Raw genomic sequence first — 16,084 nt, 5'->3', positions numbered from 1 at the left:
AGAACAAACGATCTTAACCATGTGGTTGTTCTGTTTAACGGCAAGAAGAAGACCCGAGATCGAGTTCACGTGACCAATCTAAAACCTTACTACGCACGCCATGAAGTTGGTACCAGAACAAAGTGTCCATTGAACCCAGGACCAAACGAAAGGACGAGCAACGTTCAGTCGGGTAACGGCCCCGGAGGTAGACGGGGAAAAAACGACCCCAACGGAGTGAAGCTCCAACTACGCCAGAGTCAAACAGGAAAGAAAACTCTCCCAAGTGATGGTCGTGTCGGAGCAGAGTGAAGAGCGCGGAGCAAGTCGCAGAGCGCAGAGCACAACCGTGCAGAGCGCAGAGCGCAAAGCAGGGCGCAGAGCACAGAGCACGCACGAGCCCTCGACCAGGAATATGGCGAAAACATTCCCCGGAGTGAAGTTCCTAGAAAAGCGGTCACGTCGGAAGAATCTGAAGTCGCTCCATTTCAAGAAATAGTAGAGATCGGGCGAGCAGTTCAAACCCTTCCCTCTACCATTACGAGATCTCGCAGACACCTCCTCCGACCCCAATCTACCCTTAGACGTCCTGACTATTTTCATTCCTAAGGATCGGGTCGATCCTCCCACTGGACGGGGGGGGGGGAAATGTCACGTACAAGGTGACAGAGACTTGTATGGGCTTGACGACTGGAACTAAATGCAAACGTTTTACGATTAAACCCATGTCTTTCTTAGAATAGCATGTAAGGTGACCCTAGACGAAACCCCTACGTATCCTGACGATTCCTTGGCGGAGTGGGGTCACCCCTAAATTTTCTTATATATATCTAACACCGAGTTCTCCTCTTGTTGATTATTCTCCCAGACTTCTTACTGTGTTGGTGTAATTGGTGAAGGGCACTGTCGTCTTAGTGAATTAGAGCTAGATTAGATTAGAGACGACAGTGAAGGTGTTTCTCTGAGACTGAGCCAGTGTTATAGACAAGCCAGCTCCGTGAACTACTTTTATTGATCGGCCGTGTCAACGTGAATCCCGTATAACCTGCCCGCGACAATATAACCAATAACCATGCATGTACTAACCCTTACTAAAACTAACTACCAACATTAGTTCTAACTACAAATTACCAACTACTACCAACTACTAACAAATTATATGCACGGCATATATATAAAAAAAAACTTGAGATAAATTCGTTGGGGCAAGTCAGATCGATTATCATCGTAAGACGTGGGACACTCTTGTAAGCCGTAGTACTCGAGGGTTGGCTACTGCTGTAATAGACGATATGAGAGATGGCGAACTCTGAACGAAAAAAACCTTTTGAATTTCGATTTTTTTTATGACATTAAATACTATTTAACCAACTCGGCAGAGGAGATGCGCTGCGAGGTTTAATGATGATAACGACGCTAAAGGCTGGCGACTAAGAGTTCGACACCTTGTCCCATCATATTCTATATAATTTGTCCTCTGGCTTTCATCTAGAAGATAACAAATAGGAGCCAGAGAATAAAAACTACGTCCGTGTCTAAGAATGTATAAGGGGGAAGATGAACAAGATACATATCTCGGACGCAAAAGACTAGAAAAATCAACAAGTTATAGGTCTAATATAGCCCCGTTTTTTTCCTTATAGGTCTTCTCTTTTGGCTGCTTGGGGGAGAGACGAGGAGGGCGACATAGCTGTGGGATATATTGCGCGTGCCGTCCAGTCGTTATTAACAAAATCGGAGAGAAAAGTGCACGGCAATAAAATAAAAATAGCTGAAACCTACATATAAATCAATAATGACGAGTGCTGTCTGTGTTACAAGCTCTTAAATCCACTACTCAATACAATGGACTTTTTCGGCCGTCACTGTGTGACCCATACGCGGTGCACTATTGTGTATGGCGAATTGGATGACTCTGCTAATGCTTATTGCTTTTGGTTGGTCTCATTAATATCGATTCCCAGCGTCTCGTTGCTGTCATCGATAATCCAGGTGGTGGCGTTGATCATATACAAATACCCAGCACTGTCGTTGCTACTTGTCATATTGGTTTATCAGTTTTATTTTATTTTCCTACGAGATTCGCACAACACTCGATAAAGATTCTTCCAACAAAAAATAAGAAAGTGGAGTAATCACTTTGGTTCGATTGGGATTTCGATTTGGATTACAATCGACTGGCGGTTTGTATTATGCTGTTTTCAACAAAAAAGAAAATTCGAAACATTCTTCACCCTAATGTCAAACAAGGTTTAAAACATGAAAACTGTCCCTAAAATGAATTTTATTATCAACACTGCTCATTCACACGTTAAATAATTTACAGCAAAAAAAAGGAAAAAAAAAGAAAATGTACTTCAAATTTAGACGCGTTTCGTTAAAAAAAAATCTTCTACGGACTTTAGTGAGGCCTATTGTTTGAATGATCTTGAAAATGCGATAAAGAATAGTACTGAGGGTAATAAGGCTGCTTATCTCGATTGGATATAGGTAGACGGGAATCAAATGACTCGGATTTATCTTCTGGGTAGTCCTTGTAGTGATGTTGGCTCAAAGAAAGATTTCCATCCAATGACCCTTCATTCGGAATTGAAAACAAATCACTCAGGGCAAATAAGCTAAATGAAATCTAAAACGGTTACCTTTAGACGAAACTGTATCGGATGCCAATGGGACACTGCCGTTACTGCTCATTCCTAATCCTCGTTGAAAACGGGGCAGGAATTGGCGAGGTGTAAAATCTGATTTGAAACGATGAGCAGCAGGTGCCGCTGATGAGTGTGCTGTCGCCACAAAGTTCGAGGTCATCTTGTTCAAAGGTAGCGGTGTTTTCAGTTCGCCCGACTCTCCAGAGAATACACTAGTATCCTCTGACCGATTGGACATGGAATCAAACGGTACACGGTAAGAATCCTTCAGCTGCTCAGGGACAGAGACTGCCGATTCGCTGATAACCTCGTCCATGTCGTCCGAGGGGTAGTCAACTCATGATTTGGGTGTACGAATATTTAAATAAAAATATATTTTTCCGTATTTTTTATATTTTTCCGTATTTTTTATATTTTTTCGTATTTTTTATATTTTTTGTATTTCTTATATTTTTTTATATGTATGTTGTTTTGTGAGTAATATTTGCCTACTGAATAGTATCAACGTACTTAAACTATTTTATACACTAAAAAAATTGAAATATTACCGTGCCACTTATTTTCTATAGTACTTATTAAGTGCAAAGTTATTTTAAGGAGGAAAAGGTACCATTGGACACTTATTTAAAAAAATTATTAAGTATGCAAATTAAATTAAGTACATTGCCAAAGAGTACTTAATTTTTGTAAGTACTTAATTGTTTTAAAAGACACTTATTTTAAGATTATTTAAGTACGTTCTCCATATTAAGTGTAAAATTTTTACATTAAGTGCAAAAATTCTCCTTTTCAGTACCCTAAAACACGTACTGAACATCATGGTATAATAGGTTGAGAGGTACCTCCACTCTGAGAGGAGTCCCCACCAAGATGGGGGGGCCGATTTCAGGCGGTATGGTGGCGCTATTTGAAGGTGAAGGGAGTCTTAACATGGGAAAGATAGGAAATAGCATCTTATTTTTTATTCTGTTAAGTATAAAATTACAGTTTTAGAATAATTAATTTTTTTATTGTTTAAAATATTTGTAGCATCACATTTCATTTTGTCATGTGATGATTCGTTAAATACAATATTTTTAAAAATTTTAATGTTGCGCTCTTTCGTTTTTCTAGCAACAGCTAGTTTGGTAGAGGTCGCGGCGGGTATATAAAGGATAAAGGGGAAAAAAAATTGTGAACCAGTAGAAACCATGGCAATCAAGCAGAAGAACCATCTTAGCCAGCCGTCATTTACTCAGTTTCTGTTTGTTTTTATTGTGTGAAAACTACAACGACGATATATCGGTAATTAAATAATCAAACAACTAGGTTTTAACACATTTTGAACGCGTTTTATTGCTTGAATTGTTTCTTCATCTGTACATTAGTCAGTAAGAAACTAAGAACGGCAGTACGGTAAAATGAAACAAAGAAAAAGAGACTAAGAGATCACTTTAGCTTGTTTACGCAGTGATTTTGACTTTGATTGTTGACTGAATTCTTTAACCACTTTTTAGTTTCCAAGTAATTTCTGATGATTAAATACTCCAAAACTAATTTTCCGACAAGTTCCTTCCGGTGTGTGTTGCAGCAAATGGTGGGATTGAATTTATTTTCCTTCACCAGCACACCCAGAGTTTCCATCGATCTTTCAAACCAGTCCAGGATGTTCAATTTCCCTAATTCAACCTATTTAATAGATAAAATTTAATTTTAACTGTTTGGTGGAAAGCGTGTAAGAATTTATGATTTCATGAATAATAAATGCACCAAGCAATAGTTTTGAAATGTTTTTTTCTTAAAAACTAAAAGTACCTCTGCCCGATAAGCTTCTTCAACAATTATGAACAAGTCGAACATTTTTTTGATGCAATACTTTAGACCACCACGATCCTTTCTGTTTGTTGCAATTGCTTCATAAAAATCAGGGGGCAGCAATTCCAAAGACGTTTCGAGGGTATTTAGGCAATCTTCACATTTCAGTAAATACTTCCTAGAGTACAATAAGTACCCACATAGGTTGTAAACCATGTGTCTTCTTATTTTCTGTATCAACAACTCCTCTTCAGAAGGAAGGTCTTGTTCTTCAAGTGCCAGCTCATCAAACGATGGAAATCGAGGCCATTCAGAAATGGGAATGTCTTGTTCGGAAGTTACATTTTCATGTCTCTGATCGAATAGTTCTTCGATAATAGTATTTCGCATTGTACTTCGTAGAAATTCCGCTTTTTTTGGTCTCCGTTTTGCATCTGCCCAAAAGGCATTCTTTGTAGGAAACCAATAGTTGCACTTGCTCTTCCTGATCAACATTTCCACCAGAAACAACATCCTTAGTAGGGAAATAGATGCAAAACAGGCGATACAGTTGCATAAATGAATGGATGGTGGGATGCTCATTTGAGCCACCTGCATTGCGGATTATTCCGAAAAACCTCTAAAATAAAATTTTGATTAACATACATTTCAATTAATAGACTGCTACACATTACTTCAATGCAGTCTTGATTGAATTTGCCCGTCAAAACAAAATCATAGTTATTGGATAACAGGTCTTCCGTTAAATCAATTATGCTGAGCAAAGTCAGACGAAATGCCTCAAGGGTTGTTTGCGACAAAAATGGAGTTTCATTTCGTTCCTTTGAAATTCTCTCAGTCATATCCAGAGTGTTGTTTCCAGAATCTTATAAAAGAAAACCAGGATTATTCATATGTAGGCCTACTATAAGAAAACCTCACTATTACTTTCTTCTTCGCTTGCCAATTTAATTTGGTGATAGATTCGTTCCTGCATCGTCCATTGAGGACGTCAAAAGAGTTATTCAACTGTCTCACCATTTTTACAGTTGGCTTGGTATCCTTGAACGTATCTAACTTCAAGTCATCGGCGTAGTACTCAAAACCACACGCAACTGATTCTGAGAACAACTGGAAAATAGAAATAAATTACATGTAAGAAATTCGTGATTCTATTAGCTACTTATTTATACCTGAGTGCATAACTTGACTGTCATTTTCTCCCAGGTATTGGGGAAAATGTGGGAAAAAGATAACTTTGGGCATATTCCTGATTGGTATTTTTCTTCCGCGTGATAGAGATTTTTGAAGTGATCAAATTGAACATATTCACCTTGAAACTGTAAAAATTAAACATTTCTTTATAAATAATTTTAAGGAACCGTATGACTAAAATATTACCTGCACACATTTGTGCGTGAAAATATGATTCCTTATGCACTTCATGATATGGGGGACATCAAAAAGGAAATATATTTTTTCGTCTGGATCGGTTGGATGTATAATGTAATGTTTGACGTTATCCATTTGACCGCAAACACCTAAGAGTCTATGAACTCCTTTATTAGTCTGGTGACCATCACACACAACATTGTTGACAATTGCCCCTTTTTTTCCAAAGCTGTTAATGCTTTGACAACAATGGTTTGAATCACATTTGAGCTGGCCGCGCCACTGGTTGCGTACACAGCAATTGGCTGCACCCATTTTGACCTATAACAACGGAACATCAACACAAGTGCATGATCGGCTAGTTTGTTGCTTTTGTTTGTTAAACAATCTCCCCCATAATCCACTAGTCCATCAAATTTCATTTTTTGTTTTGAAAATTTTAGCGTTTTTTTCACCGACATTTCATCCCAGATCAAAGAACCCTTTCGGAGATATTTTTCTTTTCCACTTAAGTTACGCCCAATGGCATCGATTGAAAAATCGTTAAGACCAAATGAACCCGGAATACCCCTTATTAGTCTTTGAATAGTGCTATGCGATGGTAAGGGAAGGATTCCATTTTCCCTAAGATGATCATAACCCTTAGGGCTCTTAACTCTCAGCAGCAGGCACTGGAACAACCACTCAGTGTCGTAGCGGATCCCTTGTTTCTCTTGACATTCAGATTTCTTTAAAATAGCTTTGATAACCATTTGTTCCTGTATTAATTGGTAAAATAATAGCTTCATTACACAGAAATTCATGAACGTAATGGAAATTGCAACTTGAAAAGTATAAACATAATACATGACATTGCTGAGGTTGCTTGATAAAGTCAAGATGGAAATTATAATTTAGAATGGGAAACAAAAATCTGGAGCGGAAATAAAAAAAAAAAATCAATAATCAATGTTTTTCGTTTTTCTTAGTGACAGTCGGTTATTACAAAAATTTGTAAAAAATGCCGAATTATTGTTGTGTCCCGATGTGCACTTCTGGTTATGTAAGAAAGGGAACTGTCCCAGAAAAAGTTGCGTTGTTCTCGACAAAAGACAAAAAAATGCAAAAACTTTGGATGAAATATAGGGGAGACCGGACCCATATTGGACACTGTTCCAAGTTGGACAGTGACCTTAAAAATAGTAAAATAAGTTTTAAAAATCTAATTTTTAAATTTTATGTTAGTTTTAATGCATTCTTCATGTGTATAAATTTTCATGCATTTATATATATTATTTTGTGTGTTATGATACAAAATAAAAAACACACTCAAAATTTACACATTTTTTCTCCGCTTTTACTATTATTACTCAAAAAGAAACAATTTTTTTACTAAGTTTTTCATACTATTGCATAGGCAATTCAATTGCCTATAACACTGTAAAAAAAGTTTAATTTTGTATCTAACGGTTAAGCCGTAATATTGATTTTAACGGAGGGTAGTAGTTTGGGGTTACTTTGGACAAAAACGGGGGGTGATATTGGACCTGTTAAGGTTGCCGATAAATTTTGGCCGATCGTTGCCTTGGGCAAGCTCCACCCCTCTGCTATACAAAGCCTGAAATTCCTTTCCCTATAAGAAAACTTTATCATTTTTCCACTTATAGTTTCCAAACTTTCTACATGATATTATCATGTAATTCCCTATATTTTTTATTTTTTTCAAAATTTTTGCTTGATTCAAAAATCAAGCAGAAGAACCATCTTAGCCAGCCGTCATTTACTCAGTTTCTGTTTGTTTTTATTGTGTGAAAACTACAACGACGATATATCGGTAATTAAATAATCAAACAACTAGGTTTTAACACATTTTGAACGCGTTTTATTGCTTGAATTGTTTCTTCATCTGTACATTAGTCAGTAAGAAACTAAGAACGGCAGTACGGTAAAATGAAACAAAGAAAAAGAGACTAAGAGATCACTTTAGCTTGTTTACGCAGTGATTTTGACTTTGATTGTTGACTGAATTCTTTAACCACTTTTTAGTTTCCAAGTAATTTCTGATGATTAAATACTCCAAAACTAATTTTCCGACAAGTTCCTTCCGGTGTGTGTTGCAGCAAATGGTGGGATTGAATTTATTTTCCTTCACCAGCACACCCAGAGTTTCCATCGATCTTTCAAACCAGTCCAGGATGTTCAATTTCCCTAATTCAACCTATTTAATAGATAAAATTTAATTTTAACTGTTTGGTGGAAAGCGTGTAAGAATTTATGATTTCATGAATAATAAATGCACGAAGCAATAGTTTTGAAATGTTTTTTTCTTAAAAACTAAAAGTACCTCTGCCCGATAAGCTTCTTCAACAATTATGAACAAGTCGAACATTTTTTTGATGCAATACTTTAGACCACCACGATCCTTTCTGTTTGTTGCAATTGCTTCATAAAAATCAGGGGGCAGCAATTCCAAAGACGTTTCGAGGGTATTTAGGCAATCTTCACATTTCAGTAAATACTTCCTAGAGTACAATAAGTACCCACATAGGTTGTAAACCATGTGTCTTCTTATTTTCTGTATCAACAACTCCTCTTCAGAAGGAAGGTCTTGTTCTTCAAGTGCCAGCTCATCAAACGATGGAAATCGAGGCCATTCAGAAATGGGAATGTCTTGTTCGGAAGTTACATTTTCATGTCTCTGATCGAATAGTTCTTCGATAATAGTATTTCGCATTGTACTTCGTAGAAATTCCGCTTTTTTTGGTCTCCGTTTTGCATCTGCCCAAAAGGCATTCTTTGTAGGAAACCAATAGTTGCACTTGCTCTTCCTGATCAACATTTCCACCAGAAACAACATCCTTAGTAGGGAAATAGATGCAAAACAGGCGATACAGTTGCATAAATGAATGGATGGTGGGATGCTCATTTGAGCCACCTGCATTGCGGATTATTCCGAAAAACCTCTAAAATAAAATTTTGATTAACATACATTTCAATTAATAGACTGCTACACATTACTTCAATGCAGTCTTGATTGAATTTGCCCGTCAAAACAAAATCATAGTTATTGGATAACAGGTCTTCCGTTAAATCAATTATGCTGAGCAAAGTCAGACGAAATGCCTCAAGGGTTGTTTGCGACAAAAATGGAGTTTCATTTCGTTCCTTTGAAATTCTCTCAGTCATATCCAGAGTGTTGTTTCCAGAATCTTATAAAAGAAAACCAGGATTATTCATATGTAGGCCTACTATAAGAAAACCTCACTATTACTTTCTTCTTCGCTTGCCAATTTAATTTGGTGATAGATTCGTTCCTGCATCGTCCATTGAGGACGTCAAAAGAGTTATTCAACTGTCTCACCATTTTTACAGTTGGCTTGGTATCCTTGAACGTATCTAACTTCAAGTCATCGGCGTAGTACTCAAAACCACACGCAACTGATTCTGAGAACAACTGGAAAATAGAAATAAATTACATGTAAGAAATTCGTGATTCTATTAGCTACTTATTTATACCTGAGTGCATAACTTGACTGTCATTTTCTCCCAGGTATTGGGGAAAATGTGGGAAAAAGATAACTTTGGGCATATTCCTGATTGGTATTTTTCTTCCGCGTGATAGAGATTTTTGAAGTGATCAAATTGAACATATTCACCTTGAAACTGTAAAAATTAAACATTTCTTTATAAATAATTTTAAGGAACCGTATGACTAAAATATTACCTGCACACATTTGTGCGTGAAAATATGATTCCTTATGCACTTCATGATATGGGGGACATCAAAAAGGAAATATATTTTTTCGTCTGGATCGGTTGGATGTATAATGTAATGTTTGACGTTATCCATTTGACCGCAAACACCTAAGAGTCTATGAACTCCTTTATTAGTCTGGTGACCATCACACACAACATTGTTGACAATTGCCCCTTTTTTTCCAAAGCTGTTAATGCTTTGACAACAATGGTTTGAATCACATTTGAGCTGGCCGCGCCACTGGTTGCGTACACAGCAATTGGCTGCACCCATTTTGACCTATAACAACGGAACATCAACACAAGTGCATGATCGGCTAGTTTGTTGCTTTTGTTTGTTAAACAATCTCCCCCATAATCCACTAGTCCATCAAATTTCATTTTTTGTTTTGAAAATTTTAGCGTTTTTTTCACCGACATTTCATCCCAGATCAAAGAACCCTTTCGGAGATATTTTTCTTTTCCACTTAAGTTACGCCCAATGGCATCGATTGAAAAATCGTTAAGACCAAATGAACCCGGAATACCCCTTATTAGTCTTTGAATAGTGCTATGCGATGGTAAGGGAAGGATTCCATTTTCCCTAAGATGATCATAACCCTTAGGGCTCTTAACTCTCAGCAGCAGGCACTGGAACAACCACTCAGTGTCGTAGCGGATCCCTTGTTTCTCTTGACATTCAGATTTCTTTAAAATAGCTTTGATAACCATTTGTTCCTGTATTAATTGGTAAAATAATAGCTTCATTACACAGAAATTCATGAACGTAATGGAAATTGCAACTTGAAAAGTATAAACATAATACATGACATTGCTGAGGTTGCTTGATAAAGTCAAGATGGAAATTATAATTTAGAATGGGAAACAAAAATCTGGAGCGGAAATAAAAAAAAAATAATCAATAATCAATGTTTTTCGTTTTTCTTAGTGACAGTCGGTTATTACAAAAATTTGTAAAAAATGCCGAATTATTGTTGTGTCCCGATGTGCACTTCTGGTTATGTAAGAAAGGGAACTGTCCCAGAAAAAGTTGCGTTGTTCTCGACAAAAGACAAAAAAATGCAAAAACTTTGGATGAAATATAGGGGAGACCGGACCCATATTGGACACTGTTCCAAGTTGGACAGTGACCTTAAAAATAGTAAAATAAGTTTTAAAAATCTAATTTTTAAATTTTATGTTAGTTTTAATGCATTCTTCATGTGTATAAATTTTCATGCATTTATATATATTATTTTGTGTGTTATGATACAAAATAAAAAACACACTCAAAATTTACACATTTTTTCTCCGCTTTTACTATTATTACTCAAAAAGAAACAATTTTTTTACTAAGTTTTTCATACTATTGCATAGGCAATTCAATTGCCTATAACACTGTAAAAAAAGTTTAATTTTGTATCTAACGGTTAAGCCGTAATATTGATTTTAACGGAGGGTAGTAGTTTGGGGTTACTTTGGACAAAAACGGGGGGTGATATTGGACCTGTTAAGGTTGCCGATAAATTTTGGCCGATCGTTGCCTTGGGCAAGCTCCACCCCTCTGCTATACAAAGCCTGAAATTCCTTTCCCTATAAGAAAACTTTATCATTTTTCCACTTATAGTTTCCAAACTTTCTACATGATATTATCATGTAATTCCCTATATTTTTTATTTTTTTCAAAATTTTTGCTTGATTCAGTCCCCTTGTAAAGACCCCGTCTAACCTGGTACAGGCGCCTGTCCAATATAACCCCAGTTTAGGAAAAAAAACACCGAAAAATTGAAATCGTTGTAACTTTTCTAATTTTAAAGCTACAACTACGAAAAAATTCGAGGGGGTGAGAGAAACAATTCCGCGTGTTTTTAGAAAAAATCTCTCCATTTCGCCCAAGGGGATGGGAGATATGGAGTAAAAATCGAAACTGTCCAATATGGGTCCGGTCTCCCCTATCCCTAGAAAAAATTACATATTCACTGATAAGTCGAGGGTTTGCGCCCATCATTTTGCAGATTGTGACATAGACAAAGGGTATTTCTTGACTGTTGCAGGACAACAAGTTTTCCAGGAACGGAAAAATTGGATACTGAAACCGGGTGCAATTCCTAAGATATTTCCAAGTAAGTATTGTTTACGTGTCTTTAGGCTGCATTATCCACTGTAATAAAATATTTTTTATCATGTTATAGATTGCCCATCTCACATGACAAAAGTCACATGCAGCCAAAAAAAAAATGGATACCAAGTCTAGAGATCAACCACTTCACGTAGCAACTACTGTGAGAGATGCCAAGGAATCTGTTGGGGAAGGTGCAATTCCTAAGATATTTCCTAGTAAGTATTGTTTACGTGTCTTTAGGCTGCATTATCCACTGTAATAAAATATTTTTTATCGTGTTATAGATTGCCCATCTCACATGACAAAAGTCACATGCAGCCAACATGAAGCACATGAAGCTCAACATATGCCATTACAAGAAACTGAGAAGACCCTTTATTGGGAAACGGGAATTATCAACATGAAATTTCCAAGTCATTGGTCATATACCAAGGAAAACGACAATTTCAACATATTTCAAGTACTGAGTGACAAAGGAAGTTTGGAAGTCGACAAAAGTTTGGTTCTTTGTAAAGGAATTGTTTCCTATCATGTGAAGAAATTTGTAGTTCCACAGATTCTAGAATTTCTGCTATCTTTACTAGCATCGATTGCTATGCTGGAAAACGTTATCAACGTTTTTGATGGATTGGAAGTTTGTGGTGGAGTTACTGTTCCTAACGTAAATTCAAAAATTGTCCTCCAGAAATTACAACAGATTGAATTTAACGAAGGTTATGAAGACAGCGGTGTGTGGCGTTCTTACTCTTGTAAGCATTTACTACAACCTCCATCGTCCAAATTTCCAAACGCAATAAAGCACACTGCCTGCAAAGATTGCCGTTATTTCAAAGACACCCTCCGAAAGAAGATATGGAACCTTAACCAACAAAAATTTGGAGACCAATTGCTGAAATGCAGAAAAGCAAGAAAGAATGCTCTGAAGACAGCCGCACGGAAGTCTGCCGCTTTAAAGGTATCGTTATTTACATCCATATAGCAAATTAAAATTGATAATATTATTTATGTAGAGGGTTAAATCGGAACTTCATGAACTGCGCGCCAAAGCCTCTGTTCCTGTTAATTCCAAAGAAGCCTTCGATCAATATTTACTGAATATGGAACCTCAGGTTGACACAAATTATTTTTTCTAGACATTAAGTTTACCGATTGAATAGTATATTGCTATTACTGACATTACTTTTTCATTTCTATTCAACAATGACATTTTTTTCCATTACTTTCTGAAGTATGACACTTTTCCTGTACGTCATGATTATTTTTTTGGATTTCCGCTCCAGATTTTTGTTTCCCATTCTAAATTATAATTTCCATCTTGACTTTATCAAGCAACCTCAGCAATGTCATGTATTATGTTTATACTTTTCAAGTTGCAATTTCCATTACGTTCATGAATTTCTGTGTAATGAAGCTATTATTTTACCAATTAATACAGGAACAAATGGTTATCAAAGCTATTTTAAAGAAATCTGAATGTCAAGAGAAACAAGGGATCCGCTACGACACTGAGTGGTTGTTCCAGTGCCTGCTGCTGAGAGTTAAGAGCCCTAAGGGTTATGATCATCTTAGGGAAAATGGAATCCTTCCCTTACCATCGCATAGCACTATTCAAAGACTAATAAGGGGTATTCCGGGTTCATTTGGTCTTAACGATTTTTCAATCGATGTCATTGGGCGTAACTTAAGTGGAAAAGAAAAATATCTCCGAAAGGGTTCTTTGATCTGGGATGAAATGTCGGTGAAAAAAGCGCTAAAATTTTCAAAACAAAAAATGAAATTTGATGGACTAGTGGATTATGGGGGAGATTGTTTAACAAACAAAAGCAACAAACTAGCCGATCATGCACTTGTGTTGATGTTCCGTTGTTATAGGTCAAAATGGGTGCAGCCAATTGCTGTGTACGCAACCAGTGGCGCGGCCAGCTCAAATGTGATTCAAACCATTGTTGTCAAAGCATTAACAGCTTTGGAAAAAAAGGGGCAATTGTCAACAATGTTGTGTGTGATGGTCACCAGACTAATAAAGGAGTTCATAGACTCTTAGGTGTTTGCGGTCAAATGGATAACGTCAAACATTACATTATACATCCAACCGATCCAGACGAAAAAATATATTTCCTTTTTGATGTCCCCCATATCATGAAGTGCATAAGGAATCATATTTTCACGCACAAATGTGTGCAGGTAATATTTTAGTCATACGGTTCCTTAAAATTATTTATAAAGAAATGTTTAATTTTTACAGTTTCAAGGTGAATATGTTCAATTTGATCACTTCAAAAATCTCTATCACGCGGAAGAAAAATACCAATCAGGAATATGCCCAAAGTTATCTTTTTCCCACATTTTCCCCAATACCTGGGAGAAAATGACAGTCAAGTTATGCACTCAGGTATAAATAAGTAGCTAATAGAATCACGAATTTCTTACATGTAATTTATTTCTATTTTCCAGTTGTTCTCAGAATCAGTTGCGTGTGGTTTTGAGTACTACGCCGATGACTTGAAGTTAGATACGTTCAAGGATACCAAGCCAACTGTAAAAATGGTGAGACAGTTGAATAACTCTTTTGACGTCCTCAATGGACGATGCAGGAACGAATCTATCACCAAATTAAATTGGCAAGCGAAGAAGAAAGTAATAGTGAGGTTTTCTTATAGTAGGCCTACATATGAATAATCCTGGTTTTCTTTTATAAGATTCTGGAAACAACACTCTGGATATGACTGAGAGAATTTCAAAGGAACGAAATGAAACTCCATTTTTGTCGCAAACAACCCTTGAGGCATTTCGTCTGACTTTGCTCAGCATAATTGATTTAACGGAAGACCTGTTATCCAATAACTATGATTTTGTTTTGACGGGCAAATTCAATCAAGACTGCATTGAAGTAATGTGTAGCAGTCTATTAATTGAAATGTATGTTAATCAAAATTTTATTTTAGAGGTTTTTCGGAATAATCCGCAATGCAGGTGGCTCAAATGAGCATCCCACCATCCAAACATTTATGCAACTGTATCGCCTGTTTTGCATCTATTTCCCTACTAAGGATGTTGTTTCTGGTGGAAATGTTGATCAGGAAGAGCAAGTGCAACTATTGGTTTCCTACAAAGAATGCCTTTTGGGCAGATGCAAAACGGAGACCAAAAAAAGCGGAATTTCTACGAAGTACAATGCGAAATACTATTATCGAAGAACTATTCGATCAGAGACATGAAAATGTAACTTCCGAACAAGACATTCCCATTTCTGAATGGCCTCGATTTCCATCGTTTGATGAGCTGGCACTTGAAGAACAAGACCTTCCTTCTGAAGAGGAGTTGTTGATACAGAAAATAAGAAGACACATGGTTTACAACCTATGTGGGTACTTATTGTACTCTAGGAAGTATTTACTGAAATGTGAAGATTGCCTAAATACCCTCGAAACGTCTTTGGAATTGCTGCCCCCTGATTTTTATGAAGCAATTGCAACAAACAGAAAGGATCGTGGTGGTCTAAAGTATTGCATCAAAAAAATGTTCGACTTGTTCATAATTGTTGAAGAAGCTTATCGGGCAGAGGTACTTTTAGTTTTTAAGAAAAAAACATTTCAAAACTATTGCTTGGTGCATTTATTATTCATGAAATCATAAATTCTTACACGCTTTCCACCAAACAGTTAAAATTAAATTTTATCTATTAAATAGGTTGAATTAGGGAAATTGAACATCCTGGACTGGTTTGAAAGATCGATGGAAACTCTGGGTGTGCTGGTGAAGGAAAATAAATTCAATCCCACCATTTGCTGCAACACACACCGGAAGGAACTTGTCGGAAAATTAGTTTTGGAGTATTTAATCATCAGAAATTACTTGGAAACTAAAAAGTGGTTAAAGAATTCAGTCAACAATCAAAGTCAAAATCACTGCGTAAACAAGCTAAAGTGATCTCTTAGTCTCTTTTTCTTTGTTTCATTTTACCGTACTGCCGTTCTTAGTTTCTTACTGACTAATGTACAGATGAAGAAACAATTCAAGCAATAAAACGCGTTCAAAATGTGTTAAAACCTAGTTGTTTGATTATTTAATTACCGATATATCGTCGTTGTAGTTTTCACACAATAAAAACAAACAGAAACTGAGTAAATGACGGCTGGCTAAGATGGTTCTTCTGCTTGATTGCCATGGTTTCTACTGGTTCACAATTTTTTTTTCCCCTTTATCCTTTATATACCCGCCGCGACCTCTACCAAACTAGCTGTTGCTAGAAAAACGAAAGAGCGCAACATTAAAATTTTTAAAAATATTGTATTTAACGAATCATCACATGACAAAATGAAATGTGATGCTACAAATATTTTAAACAATAAAAAAAATTAATTATTCTAAAACTGTAATTTTATACTTAACAGAATAAAAAATAAGATGCTATTTCCTATCTTTCCCATGTTAAGACTCCCTTCACCTTCAACTA

General features: G+C 36.4%; 5 protein-coding genes across 5 annotated transcripts; 2 read left to right on the top strand and 3 right to left on the bottom strand.

The window, feature by feature from the left end:
* Window positions 1-3,824: 3,824 nt before the first annotated feature.
* On the bottom strand, window positions 3,825-4,826 carry LOC124350773. The gene is made up of 2 exons (XM_046801604.1): window positions 4,422-4,826; window positions 3,825-4,295 (listed from the first exon to the last, which is right to left on the bottom strand). The coding sequence occupies exons 1-2, from the start codon at window positions 4,809-4,811 to the stop codon at window positions 4,056-4,058; spliced, it is 630 nt and encodes a 209-aa protein (XP_046657560.1). The 5' UTR covers window positions 4,812-4,826; the 3' UTR covers window positions 3,825-4,055.
* A 79-nt stretch (window positions 4,827-4,905) lies between these two features.
* On the bottom strand, window positions 4,906-5,881 carry LOC124350816. Its single transcript, XM_046801647.1, has 5 exons — window positions 5,802-5,881; window positions 5,594-5,740; window positions 5,349-5,531; window positions 5,096-5,286; window positions 4,906-5,040 (listed from the first exon to the last, which is right to left on the bottom strand). Exons 1-4 carry the CDS (start codon window positions 5,844-5,846, stop codon window positions 5,260-5,262), a joined length of 402 nt encoding a protein of 133 aa, XP_046657603.1. The 5' UTR covers window positions 5,847-5,881; the 3' UTR covers window positions 4,906-5,040; window positions 5,096-5,259.
* A 1,678-nt stretch (window positions 5,882-7,559) lies between these two features.
* On the bottom strand, window positions 7,560-8,520 carry LOC124350772. Its single transcript, XM_046801603.1, has 2 exons — window positions 8,116-8,520; window positions 7,560-7,989 (listed from the first exon to the last, which is right to left on the bottom strand). The coding sequence occupies exons 1-2, from the start codon at window positions 8,503-8,505 to the stop codon at window positions 7,750-7,752; spliced, it is 630 nt and encodes a 209-aa protein (XP_046657559.1). The 5' UTR covers window positions 8,506-8,520; the 3' UTR covers window positions 7,560-7,749.
* A 3,498-nt stretch (window positions 8,521-12,018) lies between these two features.
* LOC124348749 lies at window positions 12,019-13,562 on the top strand. Its single transcript, XM_046799021.1, has 4 exons — window positions 12,019-12,583; window positions 12,639-12,737; window positions 13,064-13,304; window positions 13,501-13,562. Exons 1-4 carry the CDS (start codon window positions 12,029-12,031, stop codon window positions 13,560-13,562), a joined length of 957 nt encoding a protein of 318 aa, XP_046654977.1. The 5' UTR covers window positions 12,019-12,028.
* A 170-nt stretch (window positions 13,563-13,732) lies between these two features.
* Window positions 13,733-14,512, top strand: LOC124350817. The gene is made up of 4 exons (XM_046801648.1): window positions 13,733-13,812; window positions 13,874-14,020; window positions 14,083-14,265; window positions 14,328-14,512. Exons 1-4 carry the CDS (start codon window positions 13,768-13,770, stop codon window positions 14,352-14,354), a joined length of 402 nt encoding a protein of 133 aa, XP_046657604.1. The 5' UTR covers window positions 13,733-13,767; the 3' UTR covers window positions 14,355-14,512.
* Window positions 14,513-16,084: the final 1,572 nt, after the last annotated feature.

Source organism: Daphnia pulicaria, chromosome 7 (assembly GCF_021234035.1).
Source record: "Daphnia pulicaria isolate SC F1-1A chromosome 7, SC_F0-13Bv2, whole genome shotgun sequence".
NCBI classification, from domain to species: Eukaryota; Metazoa; Arthropoda; class Branchiopoda; order Diplostraca; family Daphniidae; genus Daphnia; species Daphnia pulicaria.
Note: the sequence above shows the minus strand (reverse complement) of the source record. Positions and strands in the feature narration are given on the sequence as shown.

Coding starts and splice junctions, on each gene's coding strand:
- LOC124350816 (XM_046801647.1), bottom strand. CDS start 5,846: ATGAAGTGCATAAGGAATCATATTTTCACGCACAAATGTGTGCAG. Junction 5,741..5,801: donor TCACGCACAAATGTGTGCAG/GTAATATTTTAG, acceptor TAATTTTTACAG/TTTCAAGGTGAATATGTTCA. Junction 5,532..5,593: donor CAGTCAAGTTATGCACTCAG/GTATAAATAAGT, acceptor TCTATTTTCCAG/TTGTTCTCAGAATCAGTTGC.
- LOC124348749 (XM_046799021.1), top strand. CDS start 12,029: ATGAAATTTCCAAGTCATTGGTCATATACCAAGGAAAACGACAATTTC. Junction 12,738..13,063: donor TACTGAATATGGAACCTCAG/GTTGACACAAAT, acceptor CAATTAATACAG/GAACAAATGGTTATCAAAGC. Junction 13,305..13,500: donor TTCAATCGATGTCATTGGGC/GTAACTTAAGTG, acceptor CCGTTGTTATAG/GTCAAAATGGGTGCAGCCAA.
- LOC124350773 (XM_046801604.1), bottom strand. CDS start 4,811: ATGCGAAATACTATTATCGAAGAACTATTCGATCAGAGACATGAAAAT. Junction 4,296..4,421: donor AAGAAGCTTATCGGGCAGAG/GTACTTTTAGTT, acceptor TCTATTAAATAG/GTTGAATTAGGGAAATTGAA.
- LOC124350772 (XM_046801603.1), bottom strand. CDS start 8,505: ATGCGAAATACTATTATCGAAGAACTATTCGATCAGAGACATGAAAAT. Junction 7,990..8,115: donor AAGAAGCTTATCGGGCAGAG/GTACTTTTAGTT, acceptor TCTATTAAATAG/GTTGAATTAGGGAAATTGAA.
- LOC124350817 (XM_046801648.1), top strand. CDS start 13,768: ATGAAGTGCATAAGGAATCATATTTTCACGCACAAATGTGTGCAG. Junction 14,021..14,082: donor CAGTCAAGTTATGCACTCAG/GTATAAATAAGT, acceptor TCTATTTTCCAG/TTGTTCTCAGAATCAGTTGC. Junction 14,266..14,327: donor ATTGGCAAGCGAAGAAGAAA/GTAATAGTGAGG, acceptor TTCTTTTATAAG/ATTCTGGAAACAACACTCTG.